This window comes from Trichosurus vulpecula, chromosome 7, assembly GCF_011100635.1.
Source record: "Trichosurus vulpecula isolate mTriVul1 chromosome 7, mTriVul1.pri, whole genome shotgun sequence".
In the NCBI taxonomy this organism is placed as follows: Eukaryota; Metazoa; Chordata; class Mammalia; order Diprotodontia; family Phalangeridae; genus Trichosurus; species Trichosurus vulpecula.
The window spans coordinates 84,245,795-84,267,502 of NC_050579.1; the positions used below are offsets into that span (position 1 = coordinate 84,245,795).

Consider the following 21,708-nt stretch of genomic DNA (forward strand, 5'->3'; position numbering starts at 1 on the left):
TAAGGCATATCAGTCTTAACTGGTGGAGAAAATACCTAAGCTGATAAGAATGCAGATCTACCAAGACACCAAAATATTCATGAGGCAGCTTTGTAGTATGGTAGAACCATGTAAACAGTTTACTACTGTGTCTATTACTTTTCTTCAGTCCACAATGGCCTCTCCACTCTTTAATGCTGACTTCATAATTTGTGGATCCTTTAGGGTACAGTTAAACTACCTTCTCCTCTATGAGTCTTTCCCTTACAACTTCAGGCTACAATGCTATCTCCTTCCTTTTGTACTTACTCTGGACTTGACAATTGATACTTTCTCATCATTAATAGTATTTATTGGTCCAAATGTCAGTTGCCCTCATAGATATAAGCCTCACCTCTTAAATTACGTCCTTTTGGAATTAAAAAAAAAGAAAGATATTGTTATAGACTGAAAAAATAATAATTTTACAAAATTAACATATTAAATGTATTTACTGTAAAAGATAGGTGGATGGATATGTGGGTAAGGGGACAGAGAGACTCTTGTGGGATTCCAAGTTGCCTTTACCAAAGCCAAGAATGGAAGGGCGGTGGCCTGGGAATTGCTGGGCTGCTTACACAGACAAGCTGGTATTAATACAAATTCACAGAACTTTTTTGGGTGGAGGAAAAAAAAAGAGGAAATATGTACTGAGCAAATTCTACCATCAGTCCAGACTCATACACAGATGGAGAAAAGCCAATCAGTGCAAAGGGAGCTTTACTTGGGTTTTGCATAAGCTGGATTTGGAAAGAGGAGGACCACTACAGCCTTGATTTGTACCTATATGGTAATTTGTACGTGTATGTCTTGTCTCTCCAATTACACTGAAAACTCCTCGTAGACAGGGAACATCCTTTATATATTTTTGCATGTCCCACGGTGCCTAACTCTGTGTTAAGCACATAGTAATTTTCAGTGCATCCTTGTTGGTGGGCTGGTGGCTTGCTTAATTGACTTCTATTCATAAGACTATATAGGTAATGTGTTGTTTATATTACACTCCTTAACAAAGACTTCATAGTTGCTCAAATTTATTAGAATAAAAGACAAAGAAACAGCTTTGATAGCATATTGTATTTTAATCTAAGAAGAAGATTAAATTCAAAGTTTAACAATATGAAAGATTACCAAATAAATTTCAGATCAAACCCTTTCTTTAAACAAAGATGAAACACATTTGTACTTTTTATTGTTGCTCCAATGTTTACAATTCTAATTTTTGCACATTTTAAATATATTCATACATGTCCTTTCCCATGAGTGTTTGATTTGCCATAAAGATATTTTTCCCCAACCAGAAGTCCAAGCCTAGACAGTATCACAACTAACTGTTATTCACTAGTTGCCTGGCATGCTCCAAATGTCTTAACTAAGCAAGTCCACCTTTTTTGTTTACAATAAAGTTTCCTCCTCCAGATGCCAGGTTTGGAGATGCTCAACATTTCTGCTGCTTATACCACGTAGGTATTCAGCTCCTGAATCTTTTCTCTCAGGGTCCCATCAGACAGAATTCTTAGCTCACCTGCAAATTCTTCCTCCCTTAAGGCATTCCCAGAAGAATGAGAGGAGTGGTATGAAAGCCTACCAGAATTCCTTGGCTTCCAAGGCCAATGGCTATAGCACAGCTGACACTGGCAGGCCATGTCTCATAAAGGCAACTGTTCATCATTTATTCAGGTGATAGCTTTACCTTCCCGTGGACCTGAGGGCAGCCTCAGGAAGGAGAGGGTTCTGCCAGGTGTAAGGGAAAAGCAAGACAGACAAGCATGTTTAGCCTGCCTTGTCTCTCCATAATTAGATTTACTATCCTGAATAAATCTACCTCTTTACTGCCTTGTCCTGACAGCAGTAGGAACATGCTCTAGGGTTTGGCAGGACCAACTCTGAATGACACTCCAATTCACCTCACTCTCTCTCTTTCTTTCTCAGTTTGCTGCATGACTAATTGGAGCCAAAGGCAAAACTTAAGCAAAAGATTACAATGGAAGGTGCATAGCAAATGTTTAGAAAAATCTATTTTCCTACAAGAGCACTAAATGTAGTTGTTTGAATCCTGTAGTGGTTGCATAGCTCACTGCATGAGCATGATTTCTGAAAAGCAAAACAAAACACAAACCCTTCCCTATGCTACAAATCCACTCAGTAACTGCAAAGCTGAGCCAGCAGTATTTTACAAACTTTCTTTGGAAACCTAAAGGTTCCAACACTGATGCAAGAATATTATGAGTACAGTAGATTTCAAATAAAGCAAATTGTCAGCATAACTATGTTAAATGACTGCACTGGTTAGGAAAAGAGGCATGGTATTAGAATAAAATAACCTACTATAATAAGATGGCATCTACTACATTAATGTTTGCAGAAAAATGCTTTAAAATAAAAAAAAAGTTCAAATGCAAACTTAATACATCTCCACCAAGTACAGATTTCAAAGGTCAAAAGAAGACACATACATTGTATGTGATTAATTTTTTTGAAACAAGCCATTCCATTTTCACAGATTAAAAGTCTGCTTAAATATCTCATTTCTACAAAGTGAATTTACATTTAAAGTACAAAGTGCAAATACTATGGTTGTTTGTTTTTTTTTTTTTAATTGCCTTTTGGTGAGGGAATCTCCCACATGTCGAAGATCTGCCTTGCTATGATAGCCATTCATCCTTGCTTCTTTGTCTGAAAAAAGAGACAAGTATTTTTAAAGGTCTGATTTAGTCATGTATAGAAATGACTTCTAATACATTGTATGTATTTATGTGAAAATATAATTGTTTTCTTTTAGATTTTTAAAGATCGATCTGTTTCCATTCATACCAATTAAGAGAAAAATCCCAGTGGATTCAAGTTGATCTCAAAGTTATGAAAGCTTGATTGCTAAAATAATCAGTAAGTACAATAGCAATTAATAGCCAACATTCTGTGTAGATATCAAATTTTCTTTTTCATAATCCTTGCCTCCCCCTTCACCTCCCGAATACATTTCAAATAAAAGATATCAACCCACAAGATATTGAGTATAGTCACATACTCAATGTGTGAGATGGAAAAATAATCAGTGAAGAAGATAAATATTATTTCAAGGAGGACAGATTATAAAGTTAAGGATATTGATTTCCCTTTAAAAATATCAGGCTTCTTTTGGGAAAGATTTTACAAAAATATTAGTTTCAACTGAAGAATGTGTTTTTATTAACTTTCCCCCAGAAAAAAACTCATTCGTATTTCTCTGGTATGCAATTAATTTTTTTTTCCTATCTTCCAGCTCACTCATTTAGGACAGAGGTGCTAATAAAGATGGGGTCACAGGTTTGATAACTGTATACTCCAGTTAACTAAGCTCTACATACATACACACACACACACACACACACACACACATGATCTTTGTCCTGTGGCACTGACTGTATCTCTACCTTTCATTCGTCTTGTAAATGTAGGCTGCCAGAGAAAAGGAGAAAAGATGACACTGGCTCAGCATTACCCAAGTATTAGTAGAGGCAAAAGAGATAGCTCGGCATAGATGTCCTTGCCCCGGTGACCACAGGTCAGTAGCAACTAGTATCTTGACAAAGAAAAGACAAGGGTTCCATTCTGCATCCTACAATCACTTTCTATATTCACACTGGTGAAATAGCCATGAAAGCAATTACATGTAGGAATGCCATATTGGTGGGCCCCAGTTACTATTTCCTGATTTGCTTCATTGGCCTTCATGGAACACAATGAAAAGGAGCAAGAGTTATTTTGGAACAAATAATAAAGTGCTTGGGGATATAGCTATTCCATAGCTCATGGAATCTTTTAATGGGACTGTGGGTATGTTTCTCAAATCATATGTTGGCTACCACATAAACCTGACTTGGACAAGGTGCCTATCAGAAAGCTGAAATTTACCAACAGTTTCATAGAGCAAAGGTGTCAAACGTGTGGCCCACAATACTCCCCAGCGAAGGAATCAGATTAAAATGTAATTGGGAAATGTTAACAAAAAGAATAAAAATACAAGAAAACAGAGATAAGATATTTTTAAGTCACTATGTGCAGGGCCCACAGGGATGCTTATGTATGGTTTATTGACTTCTGTTTCCATTTGACTTTGACAGTACCATCAAAGAACATTTGAAAATCAGAACTGGAAGTGGTCTTATAAGGTCTTTTACTTACTTTTCAAAATAAAATACCTTTTCACAATATGCAATAATCTATCATTTTATATATAGTAATAACTACAATGATATAAATAATTGATAAATACATATATATATATACACATTAGTAACTTGGTTACTTTAAATATATATGGATAATATATCTTGTATCATAGGCATGTGTATATATCAGTTTCCAAGCAAGAAAATAAAAATGTAAAGGCAAAAACTGAGAAATATTTTGATTGACTATGATCTATTAAAGGAAGAATAGGAAGCTTAATTTATTTAAATGACTATATCCAGAAATATGTTTGACTAAGTCTTAAAATTATACATTCTTTTTTATTCTACAGCAATTTATAATTACTTAGAAATGGTATATACATGCATACATATATTATATGTATATATACAAACATGCATGTATACGTGTATATATGTGTATGAATATATACATGTGTATGTGTGTATATAATATCTATAAAATATATGTGTGTGTATATGATACAGATATATAATCTATATAACACACATGCATACATTTAAGAATCAAAAGTAATGGTCCAAATTTTGTGAGGCTAAAGCCAATTTTCTTGGGCAGTGTGTGTAGTGGATAGAGAGCTGGTTTCAGAGTCAGGAAGCCTTTGGTTTAGGGTCTGCCTCTGATATACACTGGCAGTTCAATCCTGGCAATTTTACACCCATTGAAATCAAGAGTCTAGCGCCTATCTCTAACCTATTTTTTTTTCTTTTTCTTTTCATCTGCTCTAGTTTGGCATTTTATTTTTCTAAGGCAGGGGTTCTAAACCTGGTGTTCACGAACTTTTTAAGAAACATATTTTGATAACTGTATTTCAATATAACTAGTTTCCTTTCTAACCCTATGGATTTTTTTTTTCATTAAAAAAGTTCACCTGAAAAGGGATCCACAGGTTTTACAAGACTGCCAAAGGAGTCCAAGACACACAAGTAAGTTAAGAACCCTTACAGAAAGTGTGCAATTTTTTCATGTTGCTCAAATTGATCTACTGAAATACACAGTATTCTAACTCTCTTTAACATCAGAATTATTTGATTTTATTAAGAAATTGGTAAAGTTAAATTGACAAATCAGATGCACTTCAGTACTCTGGATGAGCAGAAAAGTGCATTTTGAAATCTGCATTTATCGTGGACAGCAGAGGATATTGCTCTAATCAGATCCACATTTCAAAAAGAAAGGGAGAAAGGAACTGAGAAGAGGACTTAGATGTATCAGGTTTCTTTGCGATTTTTTTTTTCTGGTTAAATGTTAAATGAGAAATGCCATCTTCTTAGCTACATCCTCCCATCATCACTTTTCCTCAGAAGGAACATTTATAATTTTTTTAAATTATTATTATACCACATAAATATCATTAATGGCTCACCCAGCAAAGTTTAATTACAACTTCATGTTTTACAGTATGTGTCAAAAAAATTTGAAAAACTTTAAAATGGATAGACTACCTAAGCAGAACAATGGGCAGGGTCTTGAATGATTGAGTGGAGTGCACGTGTGCCCTTAATTGTCATTATCTCATTAAAGCAACCCTTTGAAAGTCTGGGGAGTTCCAGTACCCTTAATTGTTTTCAGGACAGCCCATTTTTTAAAGTGTAAGTGATTTGTGGAGGGATTTTAAAAGTTAAAACCATAAACAAAGAAAAACTTATCACACATCTTGCCTGGTGAAATGGTTTTAAGCTCCAGCCAAGGTGTGTAGGAGGTCTCCATTTAAAACCCACAACAAATGCAGAGCTTGCCTTAGGAAATGTGTAGGGAACTTCAAACAAGGAAAGAAACAAAGTAAATAACAAATTGACAAGCAGAAGTGAGGGAGGGAGATTTGCCCTGGCTTTGGGAGATAGTGAAATGATTCAACTTATGTTTATCTTTTGACAAATACTCCTGATTTGAGGGAAAGAGGGGAAGGAAAAAAGACTGACCACAATTGTGCCTACTTATTGCACAGATATGCATTATGGTCTATGTTCTGATTTTTATACATATATAGATGGATATAGATATGTAGTGTATTATATATGCAGATGTGTAATGAATCCACATAGATATGTATGTGTATGTAAACACATAAATATATTCACATCTTTAGATATAATGCATATATTCAGTATGTGCCTATATATTCAGTATAAAGCAGTTAGATGGTTCAGTGAATAGAGTGCCAGACTTAGAGTCAGGAAGACCTGAGTTCAAATCCAGCCTCAGGCATTCACTAGCTCTGTGACCCTGGTCAAATCACTTAACCTTGTTTCCCTGTCAGTAAGGAGGATTTTGTTATCCTTTTAGAGTTTAGTTTCTCAGGCTCCACGACCATGGCAATGTCTAGTTTCCAGATGTTAGATAATAACTCCCAGAACAGTCTCAAGGATCCTAGTAATTCTTAGAAACATAGATTAGAATTCTTAGAATCACAGTGACAGACAGTCCTACTGAGGCTGTGGCATGAGATATAGGGGTGACATAATTGATATTTACTACACATGTGCAGAATGATGATATTGCTAAAGTTAACTTGTGAGCTTAATGATGGCAAGATGATGCCTTCTTTGTCTATTGCCCTATAAAGCAGGTGGGCAAGGGGAAATCACAGGTAGTGCATAGAGGAATGCATGTACCTGTCCCCTGAAGGTTGAGGGGATTTAGGGGGGTGCACAAGCTGTGCCTGTCTTGATTGACCCCATTGAGACATAGGGGTAGTTGCCCCACCCCTTCTTGCCACCCCTGTAAGAAGGGTTGTTAGGGAATGCTGTAGGAGCTGGTTTGTGCTCATTATCAGCAACCTTCTGAGAAGACTAGACTAGAATAAAGCTGATTATTAACCCTTCCGAAAGTGTTTGCCTGTCCGACCAGATCAAGCGTGAACCTGTTAGAGGCTGGAGTCCAAAACCTCCAGTGCCTCCTGTGTGTCATCTATGAAACATTCCCTCAGTTTCCTCACCTTTGCCAAGAAAACCCCAAATGGGGTCAAGAAGAGTTAGACATGACTGAAATGAGCGAACAACATATATGCCTATGGATTTTTAAATAAAACTCTACAGGAAGCTAACACTTATCTTATTAGATGGTTTTAATGAAAAATGAATACTCAATATGTTTATGCCTAGAGGACCTCCTATAAAAACAATCAACACAGCCTGGCTTAGAAAAATTATTTACAGCTGGCTGAGTTGTACAAAATACATTCACTATCAAGAACACCAGAAGTATTTTTTAATTCATTTTAAAAAAAAATTATAATTATAATTAATTGGAAACAATCTTAAGAATTTATCATTCCTACAGGGTGATGACAAAAAAAAAGGCAATCTTTTAAACTATTCACTAAAGTATCACCAATTTGAAAATTTTATAAAGAATACTGCAAACACATTTTGGGTAGCATGATGTTTATGTTCACAAGGGTGAGGGGACATGAGAGGGTGAGGTGGTGGTAGAATCTTTTGGAAGATACCACGTATTCCAGCACCAGCAGAACCCTCAGTTATCCTATACCATCTGATAAATTACTAGAACCAGATTTGAGCCAGTGTATAAGTCACACTCACCTGCCTGTTGGAAGTGCTTTCAGAGTTGGCTTTAGGAGCTGAAAGAGAAATAAGTGTTTCAAATTACATTTCATTTCTTATAGTGGCCCACCTTCAGATGAGTATGTTGAATATAGCCTGTACTTGGATGCCACCTCTATTCTCCTTTCTTCTCACATACCTTCTACCCTGATGCGAGCCGTCATCACCTCTCGCCTGGACTATTCTAATAGCTTCCTCACTGTCTCCCTGCCACCATTTTTTCTTCTCTCCAACGTATCCTCCACATAGCTGTCAAGGTGATATTCTTAAAAATCAGGTCTGATCATTTTGTAACCCCATTCCCAATCTTCAATGTGTCCCTATTGCATTTGGGACAAAATGCAAAATCTTAACTGGGTTTTTAAAGCCCTACACAATCTAACTTGGATCTCCTTACTTTTTTCAGCCTTATTTCATATTAAACTATTTCTCTTTACACTCTTTCTATTACAGTTAAGGAGTCCTGGAAGCTGTTTCCCATACACAACATTCCACCCCCAACCTCCATGCTTTTCAGAAGTCATCCTCCCTATCTGGGATGTACTCACTCCTCATCTCTGCCCTCCAGAGACCCTAACTTCCTTTCTTTAAAAAACTGCTCAGAATTTACCTCTCCCTACACAAGGCCTTTGCTGGTCTCCACAATTACGGCCTCTATTTCCCTCTTAAAATTACTTTACATGCACCTCATAGTTATTTATTTGGGTGCACATTTTGTCCTGAGGCCTGACGCCCATCCTCAAAAGAATAGACACTCCTTAAGGACAGGGATTTGTTTTTCTCTCTGTATCCCCAGAGACCCCAAGATTGAGTCCCTTCAACATATGTAATAAACATTTGTTGAACTGACTGAATACTCAAGTTGATCACAGAAAGTATTATTAAAATATAATTCACATAGTGAAAATGTCAAGACTGAGATGATTTGGTTCCTCCCATAGTTTGTCATTAGTCAAGGACCTCAAATTTAGAATATTGACAGCTAAATCAATAAAATAAGCAAGTTGACAATTTATATGGTTACTTTGCTGGTAAGTCTGTAGATGACTAATTTATTAGTATCATTAATAATAATAATAATAATAATTAGCACCTCCTATGCCCTTTGTTGCTTCTTCATTGTCATTGAAGTAGGGAAAGAGTCTGCACAGGACTTGGGGCCATTTTTTAAATCTTTGTTCCATGCATGAGTTGATGTTCCCAAATAATTCATCACCAATGGCAGTAATCCTGGCCCTAGAGAAGCCCCCATCTCACCTAAAGACATAGAACTCCTTCCTGCATCTGTCTCCTTCATTAAAAAGACAAGATTATGGCCCTAAAGAGTTGGTCCTATTGCCCACTTACTTGGCTGAGCCCTTTTAGGCTTAAACTATGTCATTAAGTCCCTGCTTTGCATAGATTGGAGATATGTCTTCTTAAAGTGACTATTGTAAAGGGGAGGATACTATTTCTGGTGGAAGACATATTTTGTATTTCTATATGTAAAATGTCTTTGCTATGAATATCAACACCAATTCTAATACTGTTGAAAAACTGGATCCTGGAGTTGCATTCCTGGGGCTATTTGTCTGGGAATGAAATGCTTCTGGGGCCCCTTGGGAAATGTCACAATAAGAGAAGAGAAGAAACATACTGCTTAGTTTTCTCCCTTTCCCTTATAAATAACTGGGGAGGATGGGAGATACTAAGCTTCCGGCTAGGGACAGTGAGTCCAGAAATGGGGCGATCTTCCCAAATTTCCCAGTGTAAATATGACCCAAAGATGCAAGGTCCATAAAATGCTTCTGATTCTTCTCAGAGAGGCCCTTCAGGGAACTGGAGGCAAAGCATTTTTTTTTAATGGAATGAAAATATCTCTCCATCATCCTTGATCTGATTTTGGAGAACAATGTAAACTCTAGCTACTTCACCTTAGTTTATCCTTAACGGGCTTCCAATTTACCCTCTATCCTGGTGGCTAGTGACTGACTTAAGCAGCTTGTAAATGATACCTCTTCCTGTTCTAAATCTCTCAGATGTTTTATGCAGTAGAAGCAATTTATAAAATCTAAGAAGAAAATCCAAGAAATGTCAAGATTCATAAGTTAGAAAAGGTTCTTACTATGACGTTTCTTTGTGTTTGCTTTACCTTCTTCTTTTGTAACACCGAGGCAGCCCATTAGCTCTTGGACAGAGATGGATTTGTCGTTATTCACATCACAATACTCAACAAATTTCTTCACACACTTCTTGGGTTTGGATTTTTTTCGAAGGAATCTCTTAAAGGGCTTGATTTCCTTCTTGCCAATGTCACCACTGGAGTTCTTATCAAGTAGCTTGAAATACCAGTGGACCACTCTCTCTTCTAGAGTGTGACTGGGATCAGGTTCTGAGAGTCTGAAATGAAAACAAACTATGGAGCTTTCTTGAGATTCATTTGTTTATATAACACTGAAATAGCATTTATTGGTTATTTACTATGTCCAGCAGTGCTCTGTCATGTGTTAGAGGGGATAAAAGATATATGACCTAACCCCTGCCCTTAAGGAGCTTAAGATCTAGTTGGCGGGGGGAAGATGCCCACAAATAAAGTTAATATAAATTTGAATTATCTTAAGTGTTAAAGAAGAGTACACAGAACTATGAAATTAGATAAACAACCTTTACTCCTCCTGGCTATGTATTGCCCTCCCTCCCAAACACCAAAGACAATCTACCAACCTTCCAGGCAGTGGTTAGTTCTTCCTGCTTGGACTTTTGGTGGTAATGATGTTTTTTAATCCTTGTCCTCACATATTTGCTTTAGAAAAAGACATTTTTTTTGTATTTTGCCATATGTCAAAAATTTGTCCATATTGCTTCCTAAATTACTCGTGTTCTAAAATATTGTTGCTTTATTGAAAGTCGGGTGTTATCTTTGGTATTGACCAAATTGTAGATAACACAATCATCCTAAACCTACAGTTTATTCAAGAAGATATCCCAATTCAAACATGAGATACAGCAGCAAAGAAATAAATTGAATTCCCATGTTTCTAGTTCAGTTTGCACTTAACTCATCAATGTGTCATTCTGATGTAGGTATCTTTGAAAGGGGTATGTGTATGTGTGTGTTTGTGTTTGTGTGCACATGTGTGTGTGAAGGGAATCTTTAATTTGTTGCTTTTTGGTCAAGCTTATTCACTGTTATAAAATGTAAATCCTTTTAGGAGGGATTGAATGGCAAAATGGATCTTTTCACTGATTTGAATATACGAAGCAGCAGAATGTAAACTTCTTGAAGACAGGGCCTGTTTTTCATTCATTCATTCGTGTCTTTTAATTTTCAGCATCTAACATGGTATGCTGCACATAGCAAGACCTAAATAAGTTTCTATTGAATTGCATTGGCAGTATGTGCAATGTTTTCCACTTTTGGATCTTCTTAGCTTGTTATTCAGGTGGGGTTGGGAAGTTTCTGGTAGTTTTGATAAGATCCACTTGATTGACTGGATTTGAAACTAAGCTCATGTATATTAAATTCCTCAGGGCTTTCTCTGATGTTAATTAGTTTCCTAAAAACTTGTTTAAAAAAATACTCTCACCGGCAATTAATTTATTGCTTTCTGCATTGGTGGAGGGAATGTTGTAAATGATAATTATTTTTTCAGAAAAAAAATTTTTTCCCATAATATAAAACACAAACTAATGTCTTTTGGTTCTTGCTTTATTAAAATGAATTGGTTCACCCCAGCTGACAGAAATTTTCTAATACAGTTGTTTATCTTTTTCTCTTCTTATCTTACTCTTAAATTACCATAAAAGAGAAATTTTTAACTGAGGGAAAATAAACATTCTTGGACCTTCACGCCGGTCCCTGCCACATTCCTAAATTCTGAACTCAAAAACCATTTCCTATGCCTCGGTCTCATTCTGTAACTTCCCTCAGAGCTAGGGCCTCTTTACCCTGGAACATCTAACCAACCCTGTGGCCTTCACATTCTGAAATATCCCTCTGTAAGGCCTACCCCTTTCTTCCTCTGGTTACTTTCTCCTGGGGCCTCTATTTTGTGGAGGGACCTAGTCTACCCCTCATTCCCTTCCAGGCCCTGTTCTTGGCTTCCAGACTTGATAATCACACCCAAGCAGGTACCATTCCACCTCCTGCTGACCACTCTTTTGTTTCCTTTTGTATGTAGTCTTTCTCTCTCTCCCTTCCCCACCCCATTAGAAAGTAAGCTCTTTGAGGACTGGGACTGTCTTTCTTTTTGCTTATCAGTGCTTAGCATTGTGCCTGGCAGGCACATTGCAAGTCCTTAATAAATGCTTGTTTCCATTCTTCCTTCCTTCTAGTGAACAGAAGAAAAAAACTGAGTTTGAGAAAGATCAATAGTATTAGAGAGAAACTATACATATATACATACACACATATGTGTATATATATATACATACATCTACACACATATACACATATATACATATGTGTGTATATTTGTGTATGTGTATAAGATAGATAGAAATATCTATATCTATGTCTATCTAAATCTATAACTATATCTCTATCTCTCCTGGATGATAGAAGTTAGGAATTAATCTTGAATTAAAGCATAGGGGGAAAATATTTTGTTACTTCTCAGGAAAAAGAATGATGGTTAATATGTCACAAAAGCATTATACTATGGAAGTCCCAACATAGAGAAATCAATAATTTTCTGTTGGTTATTCTCAAGGTACAGAAATGAGTTCCAGGAAAAAGATATCTTTATTGGACTGGTGTTATATAAGGGAATTTCAAGTGAAACAAAAACTGTTTCATGCCTTTTGGCAATAGAATTGAAGAATTAGTCAAAATAAGATAGAAAGAATAATATTACTAGATGTTTTAAAAGAAAAACTTGATCTAAAAATTATAAATTCAGCATTCTAATTAATAATTGCTATAATTCAACTCAGTGGGACAATTCCAAGAGTTCTGGGCAGAACCTACATTTCAGAATAAAACATTTAATATTTCTCTTAAGGAATTTTTTCTATCACAAACAATATTTTCACTGTTTCAGCCTTATTACAAGAAGTACTTGAAAGAATGGGATAGGGATAGTTTCTGCAAATGGGACCAAAACAATGAATTCATTGGTATAGGGAATTCACATGTGAGGAAACTCCTTCCAGCAATGTAGGTCATTACCTTCTATGTAACTTATAGTCTCATAGTTATAATTATAGGTAAGTGCCTAGAGCACTAGAAGATTGAAAATGATTTGCTCAGGATCACACAGTTTACTATTGACTAAAAGTCAATACTATCTATAGGCAGATACTATTCCTTTCCTCTAGATTCTGTTGTGTCCAATCAGGTTGACCCATATCAAAATTGATTAGGGAGGTGATGAGGTATGACTTCTTAAATTGACTTCAATACAGCAAATAAATAAATGAATAAATGAGTAAATAAAAGAGTAAATAAACAAATAAATGAATAAATGAATGAATAAATGAATGAATGAAATGGAGACTATTTGTAGGGGAAGACTTTTTTTTTAATTTTGATGTAAAAACCATCTTTCCCATGAGTGTTAATTCTAATACTGTGGTACCAGTTTCAGTGGCAATCCCAAAATGTTCAATTCCAATTCCACCTCCCCCCCCAGAATCAAGTACAATTTACCTGCTAGATGAGGAGGAGGGGTCAGAAACAGCATGTACCATATCAGTGGACAAGGCATCCAGAATGCTGGTCAGGAATTCATTCTTCTTGGCCCCAGGACAACCTGAAAATTAAAAAGAAAAATAATATTCATATTTAACAATATTGTTTCATTCACATGAGGCAGCTAGGTGGCATGGTAAAGTGCTGGGCTTGAAGTGAGGAAGACCAAAGTTCAAATCTGGCCTTAGACATTAGTTGTATGACCCTGGGCAAGTCACTTAACTTCTGTCTGACTCTGTTTCTGCAATTGTAAAATGAGGATTGTTGTTGTTGTCGTGTCATTTTTCAGTTGTGTCTGACTCTTTGTGACCCCATTTGTGGTTCTCTTGGCAAAGATATTTCCTCCAGCTCATTTTACAAACAAGGAAACTGAGGCAAACAGGGTTAAGTGACTTGCCTAGAGTCATACAGTTAGTAGGTGCCTTAATCTAGATTTTGATGAATCTTCCTGATTCCAGGCCTGGCACTCCATCCACTGCACCACCTAGTTGCCCAATGGGGGTGGTAATAACACTCAACTCACAGGGTTCTTGTGAGGATCAGATGAGATAATACATGTAAAGCTCCTAGAACAGAATGTGGCATGTAATACTTTTTTTTTTCCTTCCTTCTTTCCTTCCTTTCTTCCCTTCCTTTCTTCCTTCCACCTCCCCATCCACCAGGAAGAGAAGTTTCTCTTTGCTATATTGCTGTGTGTTGTGTGTGTTTTTCTCTTTCTTTTTGTTTTTAAGACAAGTGTTGGGAGGTTTGTTCATTCCTTCTGAGTTATTTTGAATATTTACAGACATGCCACACCATCATAGCTTCATCTTGTCACTTTCTTCTTTTGAAGTTGGCAAAGGATTGGACACCCTCACACAGAGAAGGTAAAAATGAAGTCTTTCCCATCATCTCTCCTTAGGGATAGCTATAATGGGCAGGTTCCACTGGTACCAATAAAGCATGATTCTATAGACTCGGAAAGATCCCATGATGCCACATCTTCTTCCCCACTTGTTTACTAATACCTAAAATTCTAGTCATATGTTAATATGTTTAATTTAAGGCTCACGGAACTATTAGGTTGAAATCCCTATACTGAATAAGGAAGACCTTCAACTCATTCCTGATGGGGAAATTATTGAAATTCTGAGAACACCTCTAGCTTCAGGGTGACTCCTCCATACTCTTTGTGATAAGAACGAAGATGTTAAACACATAGCTGTTGACAAGATAACTTCTGCCCTGTGGAAAATTAATTTAAAAAGGAGGGAAAAGTCATAGAAAATCATCCAAGCGACCCCATTTACTCTGGAGTCTCTCCAGTATGAAAAAAAAAAAAAAAAGAAATGTATAAAAGCCAAAAGGGAAGAGATCTGTCCATCAGTAGGGATTAATAATCTCATTACGTTTCCCAGTGACCCTTTAAGCAGGAGAAAGAATTATCTAAGATTAGAAAGCTCTGTATTAGCAAATTATTTTTCAATGGGCCTACAAGGAAGTGAGGAAATAAGGCCCCATTCAGAAAGTGAGCCTCTATTTCTGAGCCTTAAGAGAATAAGAATGACTTAAGTTGTCTGGTGGTTCTGTACTATAGCAGCTAGACTCTGAAGAACAACATGTTTATGAAGTTAAAAGTACCCTGTTTCTTATAAATTTCTCTTTGACACTTGGGGCTTTTTCTTTATTCCTGTGTATATAAAAGTTGTATATACCAGGAATGTATTTAAGCCAGTTCTACTTCATTAATTTCCCATATCAGAAAACAGATGTGAATCCTCAACAAGCATGGAATGGGAGTGGAGGTTGCGAGGACAAGGGGGAGGTAATGCTCATTTCTTTTGAACACATCTGGAAAAGACTGATTATTATCTACAGAGAACATAGATTTGATGAGATTGGTACCTAGCCTTTATGTAAAAGAGGAAAAAATAAGTTGGAAAGAAATAGCATGTGGATATTTTTGGTACCCTGAAAACTTATTGGTGGTACATCAAAAACCTCTTAAAATGCCCTCCTAGTTCCATACTTCTATAAAATGACATCTTCCTTGGTCAGTATAATGCCAGCCCTGCCACTCAAATAGGACAGGCCTATCTAATCAAGAGAAATGCAATGAGGAAAATCTGAAGACCTAAAATTTGTCCCGGAGGACTATTTCTATTGGGAATAGATTTGGTTCATTCTTTGTACTTACATCTGCAATTCCTCACACAGGGCAGAGAATATCATAGGTGATTCATAAATATTAATTGATTATTGACTAATGGAATACAGATCAGGGGAACTCTGCAAGGAAGCCTGTCTCTAGGCCAAAATCATAAAAAGTCATAAGGGAAAATATATGGGTGTGCCCTTCAGAGCTAGTCAGTCAAACTTTGGCTTATCTGAGATGGCCTTACATTCTTTTTGAAGTTGCTCCTCAGAGCAGCTCCAACTAGGTTCCTATTAGTGTGAATAACGAATTTCCTGAAGTGGTCACATTCCTTGAATTTATCTGCATGTTTCTATTGGACCGGAAGCAATTACTATACTTTGTATAATTATAACTTGGAATTGTGTGAACTTCAATATACACGACTGCTTTAGGAGATTCATTAATTCTTAATAATCAGAACTTAGCTGTAATCACAGAATCTCAAGGTTGGAAGCAACCTCATAGGTTTTCTCGTTCATCTTCCATCTTCACAATATCCACCCATCATTTAAGTGAGTGATGGGCTCACTACTTCTTGAGACAGATCATTCTTCTTACGTACAGGCCTAATGGTTAGCAAGACCTGAAAACTACCTCCCTATAACATTCACCTTAGTTCAGCCCTCAGGGGCCAAGAAAAAGAATTCTAATTCTAATGGCAGTCCTGAAAGGGAAGGGGGAGGGGGAAAGAGGAAGAGGGAAGGGAAGAGAATACACATGTTTTGTTTTTGTTGTCTTTTAGCCATTTTTCAGTCACGTCTGACTCTTTATAATCTCATTTGGGGTTTTCTTGGCAAAGATATCAGAGTGATTTGATTTCCCTCTCCAGCCCCTTTTACAGATGAGGGCACTGAGGCAAACAGGGTTAAGTGACTTGCCCAGGTCACACAGCTAGTAAATGTCCAAGGCTGGATTTGGACTCCAGTCTTTCTTACTCCAGGCCTACCCCTCTATCCACTGTACAGCTTAGCTTCCTCTAACAGATGGGGAGGAGAGATTAATGAATTAAAATTAATGAATTAAAAGCTATTTACCTCAAAGTAAAAAAAAGGAGGTGCAAGAGAAAGCCATCTTTAATGATTTCTACCTCTCAGATTGCTTCCATTTGCCATTTATACATCTGCCACGGACCTAGTTATTTATGTGTTATCTCCTTCAATAGAATATAAGTTCCTTGAGGACAGAGACTATTTATCCCTCTTTGTATCCCCCTCCCTCTTTGTATGTTTGCACAGCGTCTGCCACACAATATACACTTAATAAATGCTCATTGATTAACTGGCTAAATTTTAAATAAAAAGAAACTACATTTACACTTTTAGAGGGAAAAGGGAAGATTTTAGTACATAAAAAATGATACAAATACTACAGTAAGGGGGAAACCCACCATGAAATACTGCTATTAAAACCCAACAGCTAGCTCCTGTAGAAATGTTCATGACTAACTCTACAGCTTAAGGGAAAATGAGAAGCCACAAAATAGTTACTGTTCAAGCACAGAGAAAATATTCAGCTTCTGACAAGTTATAACTTCAGTGGGCATGTACATAGGTGCAGTTACAGGTACATGGCATTGAGACATAATGAACCCTCTGTTCTTGGCAGGTGTTATCAACATGGCATAACTCTTTTGGACCCTCCAACCACGCTACAATTCATCCTGTGGATAAAAAGGTAGGACTGGGCCACTTAGGTCTTATGTAACAAATAATTCACACACGTGCCAGCATGCAGCAAAGGAAGGGTTAGCACAGCCTGAAAGGCTGATAGTTCTCCCTTGCCTCCCGCTTCCTCTAATTTCGTTTTGTCCGACTGCCTATATTGTGTGGCTTTGACAGCTTACATAAATAATTTGTTGTTAAAGGGTTGGAGTTGAAACCACATGGTGTTACCCTGCAGGTTCAGAGATGTAACACAAAATTAAGTGTTTACTTTAGGGATAGTTTTACCCACAAGTATGTTCTCCATTCAAACACAGAATAGGTTTTAGAAACCTTAGACCAACAAATACATACCACGCATGACAGGAACATACACAAACACCTCACTTCAGTTGGAAACTCAAGAGGCTCATTTAAAATATATAATATACGTATGACCTGTCCTGTTACTATGCCCTGATAGGGCACTAAAAAAATGAATAAAAGGTCTATTTGTAGAAAGAAGGGAGACAGGACTTTGCTATGGTCCTTCAGGGCTGAAGAAGATTTATAAAGGATAGGTGGATAATTCTCATTTGTTTACTAAGCAGGCTCTTCCCGTGGAAACACTGAATAAGTGAATGACTTAGCTTGAAGATAAGCGTTCTTGGTGCCATTGTATTCATCTGAACAAATTCAAGTAAGAGATATTGAAATTACTCATTATTTTTTCATGGTCTGGCTCAGGTTCTAGTTGTGAGTTGACTCCCACTCCAACTCAATAAGCTATGTTACCTTGCTCAAACCACTAAACACTCAAGGCCTTATATTCCTCAACTATAAAATAGTTAGATTTGGTGATCAATCAGTCACTCAACAAGCATTTAAGAAGCTCTTATTAAATGTCAGGTCCTACACGAGGGGATATAAAAACAAAAATGAACCTGGAAAAAGCCTCTAAATTTCCTTCCAATTCTAACATTCGGTGTGTCTATGAGTTGATTCCTTGGATGCAAAATGGTGGCATGCATATAATAATAACTCACAATGATACAAAATGTCCCCAAATTCTTGGTGCAGTTTTAACTTAGTAAAGTTTTAAAATGCATCAAGACTTTTGGGACATCTGGTATGGCTCAGGTTTCCAAACCTGTTTGCATACATTACCGAATTAGATCCTCCCAGCTACTCTGAGGTAGGTGCTCTTTTATCCCCATTTTATAGAAGAGAAAGTAGAGGCTCAAAGAGTAAGGTTTAGTGACTTGCCAAGAGTTCTGGAACTAATAAATATCTAAAGTTTCTGGACAGTATTTGAACCCAAATCTTCCCGGGTATCACTGGATGATGTCATCTTATATCAATTGTTCTCAGATTATGGTGTTAGGGAAAAAAAAAAGTTGGATCACCATCATTACCATCATTATCACCACCACCACCAACACCATCACTATCATTACCATCATGATCACCACCACCACCACCATCACCATCACCATCATTATCACCACCACCACCACCACCACCACCACCATCACCATCATAATTCTCCAAAAACCTTTATTCAATATCTATTAGGTCAATTTCTCACTATAACAATTTGAGCATATAGAATGGGGAGAAAAGTCAGTCTCTGCTTCAAGGAATCATCAGCCTGGAAGGGATGTCAGAGGTTATCTAGTTGAGCCCCTTCATTCTACAAAAAAAACTGGAGCCCAGGAAGTATATATAACATGCTGAAAGTTATACAAATAGAAAGTCTAGGAGAGAGGATTTGAACCCAGGTCTTCTGACTACAAAGTCAACATACCATGCATGCTGTTTCCCTGCTCACATAAAGTTAAATTTATAAAGTTTTTCTTCCATTTCTTTTCTTTCAATATACAAATTGACCCTGTAGAATGCCCCCTATTTTATTATATGATAAAGCACTTTGCTAAACTTACTCCATTCAGCCTAAGGTTGGAATACCTCTCTATAAAATTTTTATACTTGAGAATGTCATTTTAAGTATTCTAACATAGTAACACATCACAAAGTGAGGTGGGCAACTTGAAATGATCTCATTCATTTATCCCATATAGATAATGAATCCTTGTCATTCAAGATAAAATTCGAGACCCTTATCCTACCCCCTTTTCTCCTTGGGTATTCAGATAATTTAATTCAATTTGACAAACATTAGGATTACAGGTCTCCTACATGCAAGCATTATGCTAGGTGCTGAAAATAGAACAAAAAATAAAGTAATCCCTGCCCTCAAGAAACTTATAGTCTATTGAGGGAAGAACCAGGCAGAGTACCAGGTTAAACCAGGAATTTACCAATTGTCCTGCAGCCCTAATCCTGGACCAAAAACTCTCCTAAGACCTCTGTCAGGAGGTAAGAGAAATCTATCACATATCAGAACAAACCTTGGGTCAGGGATGACCTGATTTGGGATTGCTCAACATGCCTCACTCTTCTATAACCAGCCAGGGCCACAGTCTCCACCAGCCCCTAGTTATAGACCACCATCCAGGTTACTTAAATCCTTCCCCAAGCCTCCTTCCTTGCTCAAGGATTGAAAATCAAATCAACATGATCATTGCTTCTGTGATAACCTACTGCCCTCTAGTTCCACTCAGAACCACTCCAATTCTGTGTGACATATGCCTAGGCCAAAGTTTACTTCCCAGGCCACCACTCTCTGTTCCCATGTTGACCCCACACCCTCCTATTTCTCTATTTCATTCTACCTTATCTTTCCATTATATATTCTGGAATACCATTCTATTGTTAAAAAGCTTCCTTTCATATTAGATAGGAAATGAGCTCTCTTAGTACAACTATATTTATATCAATATTATCTACATCTATATCTACCTTGTATTTAATTTCTTATGAATGAGTTGTTACTTCTTTCCCTCCCCTCTCCCCCCACTCAAAGTAAATGTAAGTTCTTTAAGGAAATAAATTTAGTTTTTATCTTTGATTCTCCAGCACCTATAGTACATGTTTAATAAATGTTCATCAAACTGAATTAAAATGACAAACCAACAGAGAAAATTGAAGAGGGAGGAAGGTAGTAATAACAAGTAAGGAGATCCAGACTAGCTTCAGAAGGGAGATGATACCTGAGCCCAACCTTGAAGGAAGACAATGATTCTGAGATGAAGATATTCCAAGCAAACAAGATGACTTAAACCAAGTGCATGAATACGGAACATGGTATACAGAGTTCAACAAATAGCAGTCCAGTGTAGTCTAGAGGTCATGAAGGGGAATGGCATGACATGAAGCTGGAAATACAGGTAGGAGAAAGACGATGGAGAATCTAAATGCTGAGCAATGGAGTTTGCATTTCACCCAATTAGCAATTGGGGTGCAGGGGCAGGGCACTAAAGGTTGTTGAGCACAGGAGTGACACAGTCAGACTTGTGTTTTAGGGAGATTATTTTGACAGTCATTTGAAGGATGGAGTGGAAAGGTGAGAGATTGAAAGCAGAGATGCCAACTGGGAAGACAAAACAGCAGTCCAAGAGAGAAGCAATGAGAGACTAAACTAGGGGTAGGTGTGTGGGGTGATGATATTATAGAAATAAAATCAATAAGACTTTGATACTTATTGGTCATGAGTGGTAACTCATAGGTTAGAAACTTGTTTGACTAGGATAACAGTGGTTCCCTCAAAAGAAATAGGAAGTTTGAAAATAAAGTTTAAGAGGGAAACAGAATGAGTCTCATTTTGGTCCTTGAGTTTAAAATGCCAGTAAGATATCCAGAAGGAGATAGTCAATAAGCGGCCTTGTTGTTCAGTCATTTTCAGCCATATCTGACTCTTCATGACCTCATTTGGGGTTTTCTTGGCAAAGGTACTAGAGTAGTTGGCCATTTCCTTCTCCAGCTCATTTTATAGATGAGGAAACTGAGGCAAACAGGGGTAAGTGACTTGCCTTGGGTTGCACAAAGCTGTCTGAGGCCAGATTTGAATGCAAGAAGGTGTTTTCCTGACTCCAGGCTCAGCACTCTATCCACTACACCACCTAGCTGCCCAATAAGCAGCCAAGAGATATCAAATAACATGAGCAGAATTAGAGAGATATATAGATTCAAATATCATCTGCATAGAGATGATCTTTTAATTAATTGGAGCTGATGTGATCTCTGAGAGTACAAGGAAATAGAGAAAATCCCAAGAGAGAGCATTAGGGGAACACCTATGATGAGGAGACAGAAGATAGATGATGATGACCCAGCAGATGAGAATGGTCAAATAGGTCAGAGCACAGTGTCACAGAAGAGAAGGGAGAGAATCCAGGAGCAGTTGGTCAATAATATAAAAAAGTTTCAGAGAAACCAAAGAGGATGAGGCCTGAGAAAGGTCATCTGAATTAGCAGTTAAGCAAGATAAGATGGGAGAGAAGGATTCAGTCAGAATGCAGAGCCTGGAAAAATGAGTGAGAA

The 21,708-nt window shown here is 37.1% G+C and overlaps 1 protein-coding gene across 2 annotated transcripts in view; it reads right to left on the reverse strand.

The window, feature by feature from the left end:
- Nucleotides 1–1,140: 1,140 nt before the first annotated feature.
- Nucleotides 1,141–21,708, reverse strand: part of SMOC2 (SPARC related modular calcium binding 2) — a 224,389-nt gene continuing 203,821 nt past the window's right edge. The window contains exons 10-13 of one of the 2 annotated variants that reach the window (XM_036769314.1): nucleotides 13,408–13,510; nucleotides 9,910–10,157; nucleotides 7,758–7,795; nucleotides 1,141–2,694 (exon numbers count right to left, since the gene is read on the reverse strand). In XM_036769314.1, the coding sequence (XP_036625209.1) occupies nucleotides 2,677–2,694; nucleotides 7,758–7,795; nucleotides 9,910–10,157; nucleotides 13,408–13,510 (407 nt within the window). In that variant the 3' untranslated portion in view covers nucleotides 1,141–2,676. Of the gene's footprint in view, nucleotides 2,695–7,757; nucleotides 7,796–9,882; nucleotides 10,158–13,407; nucleotides 13,511–21,708 lie in introns of both variants that reach the window. The other variant, XM_036769313.1, reaches the window with a different exon arrangement.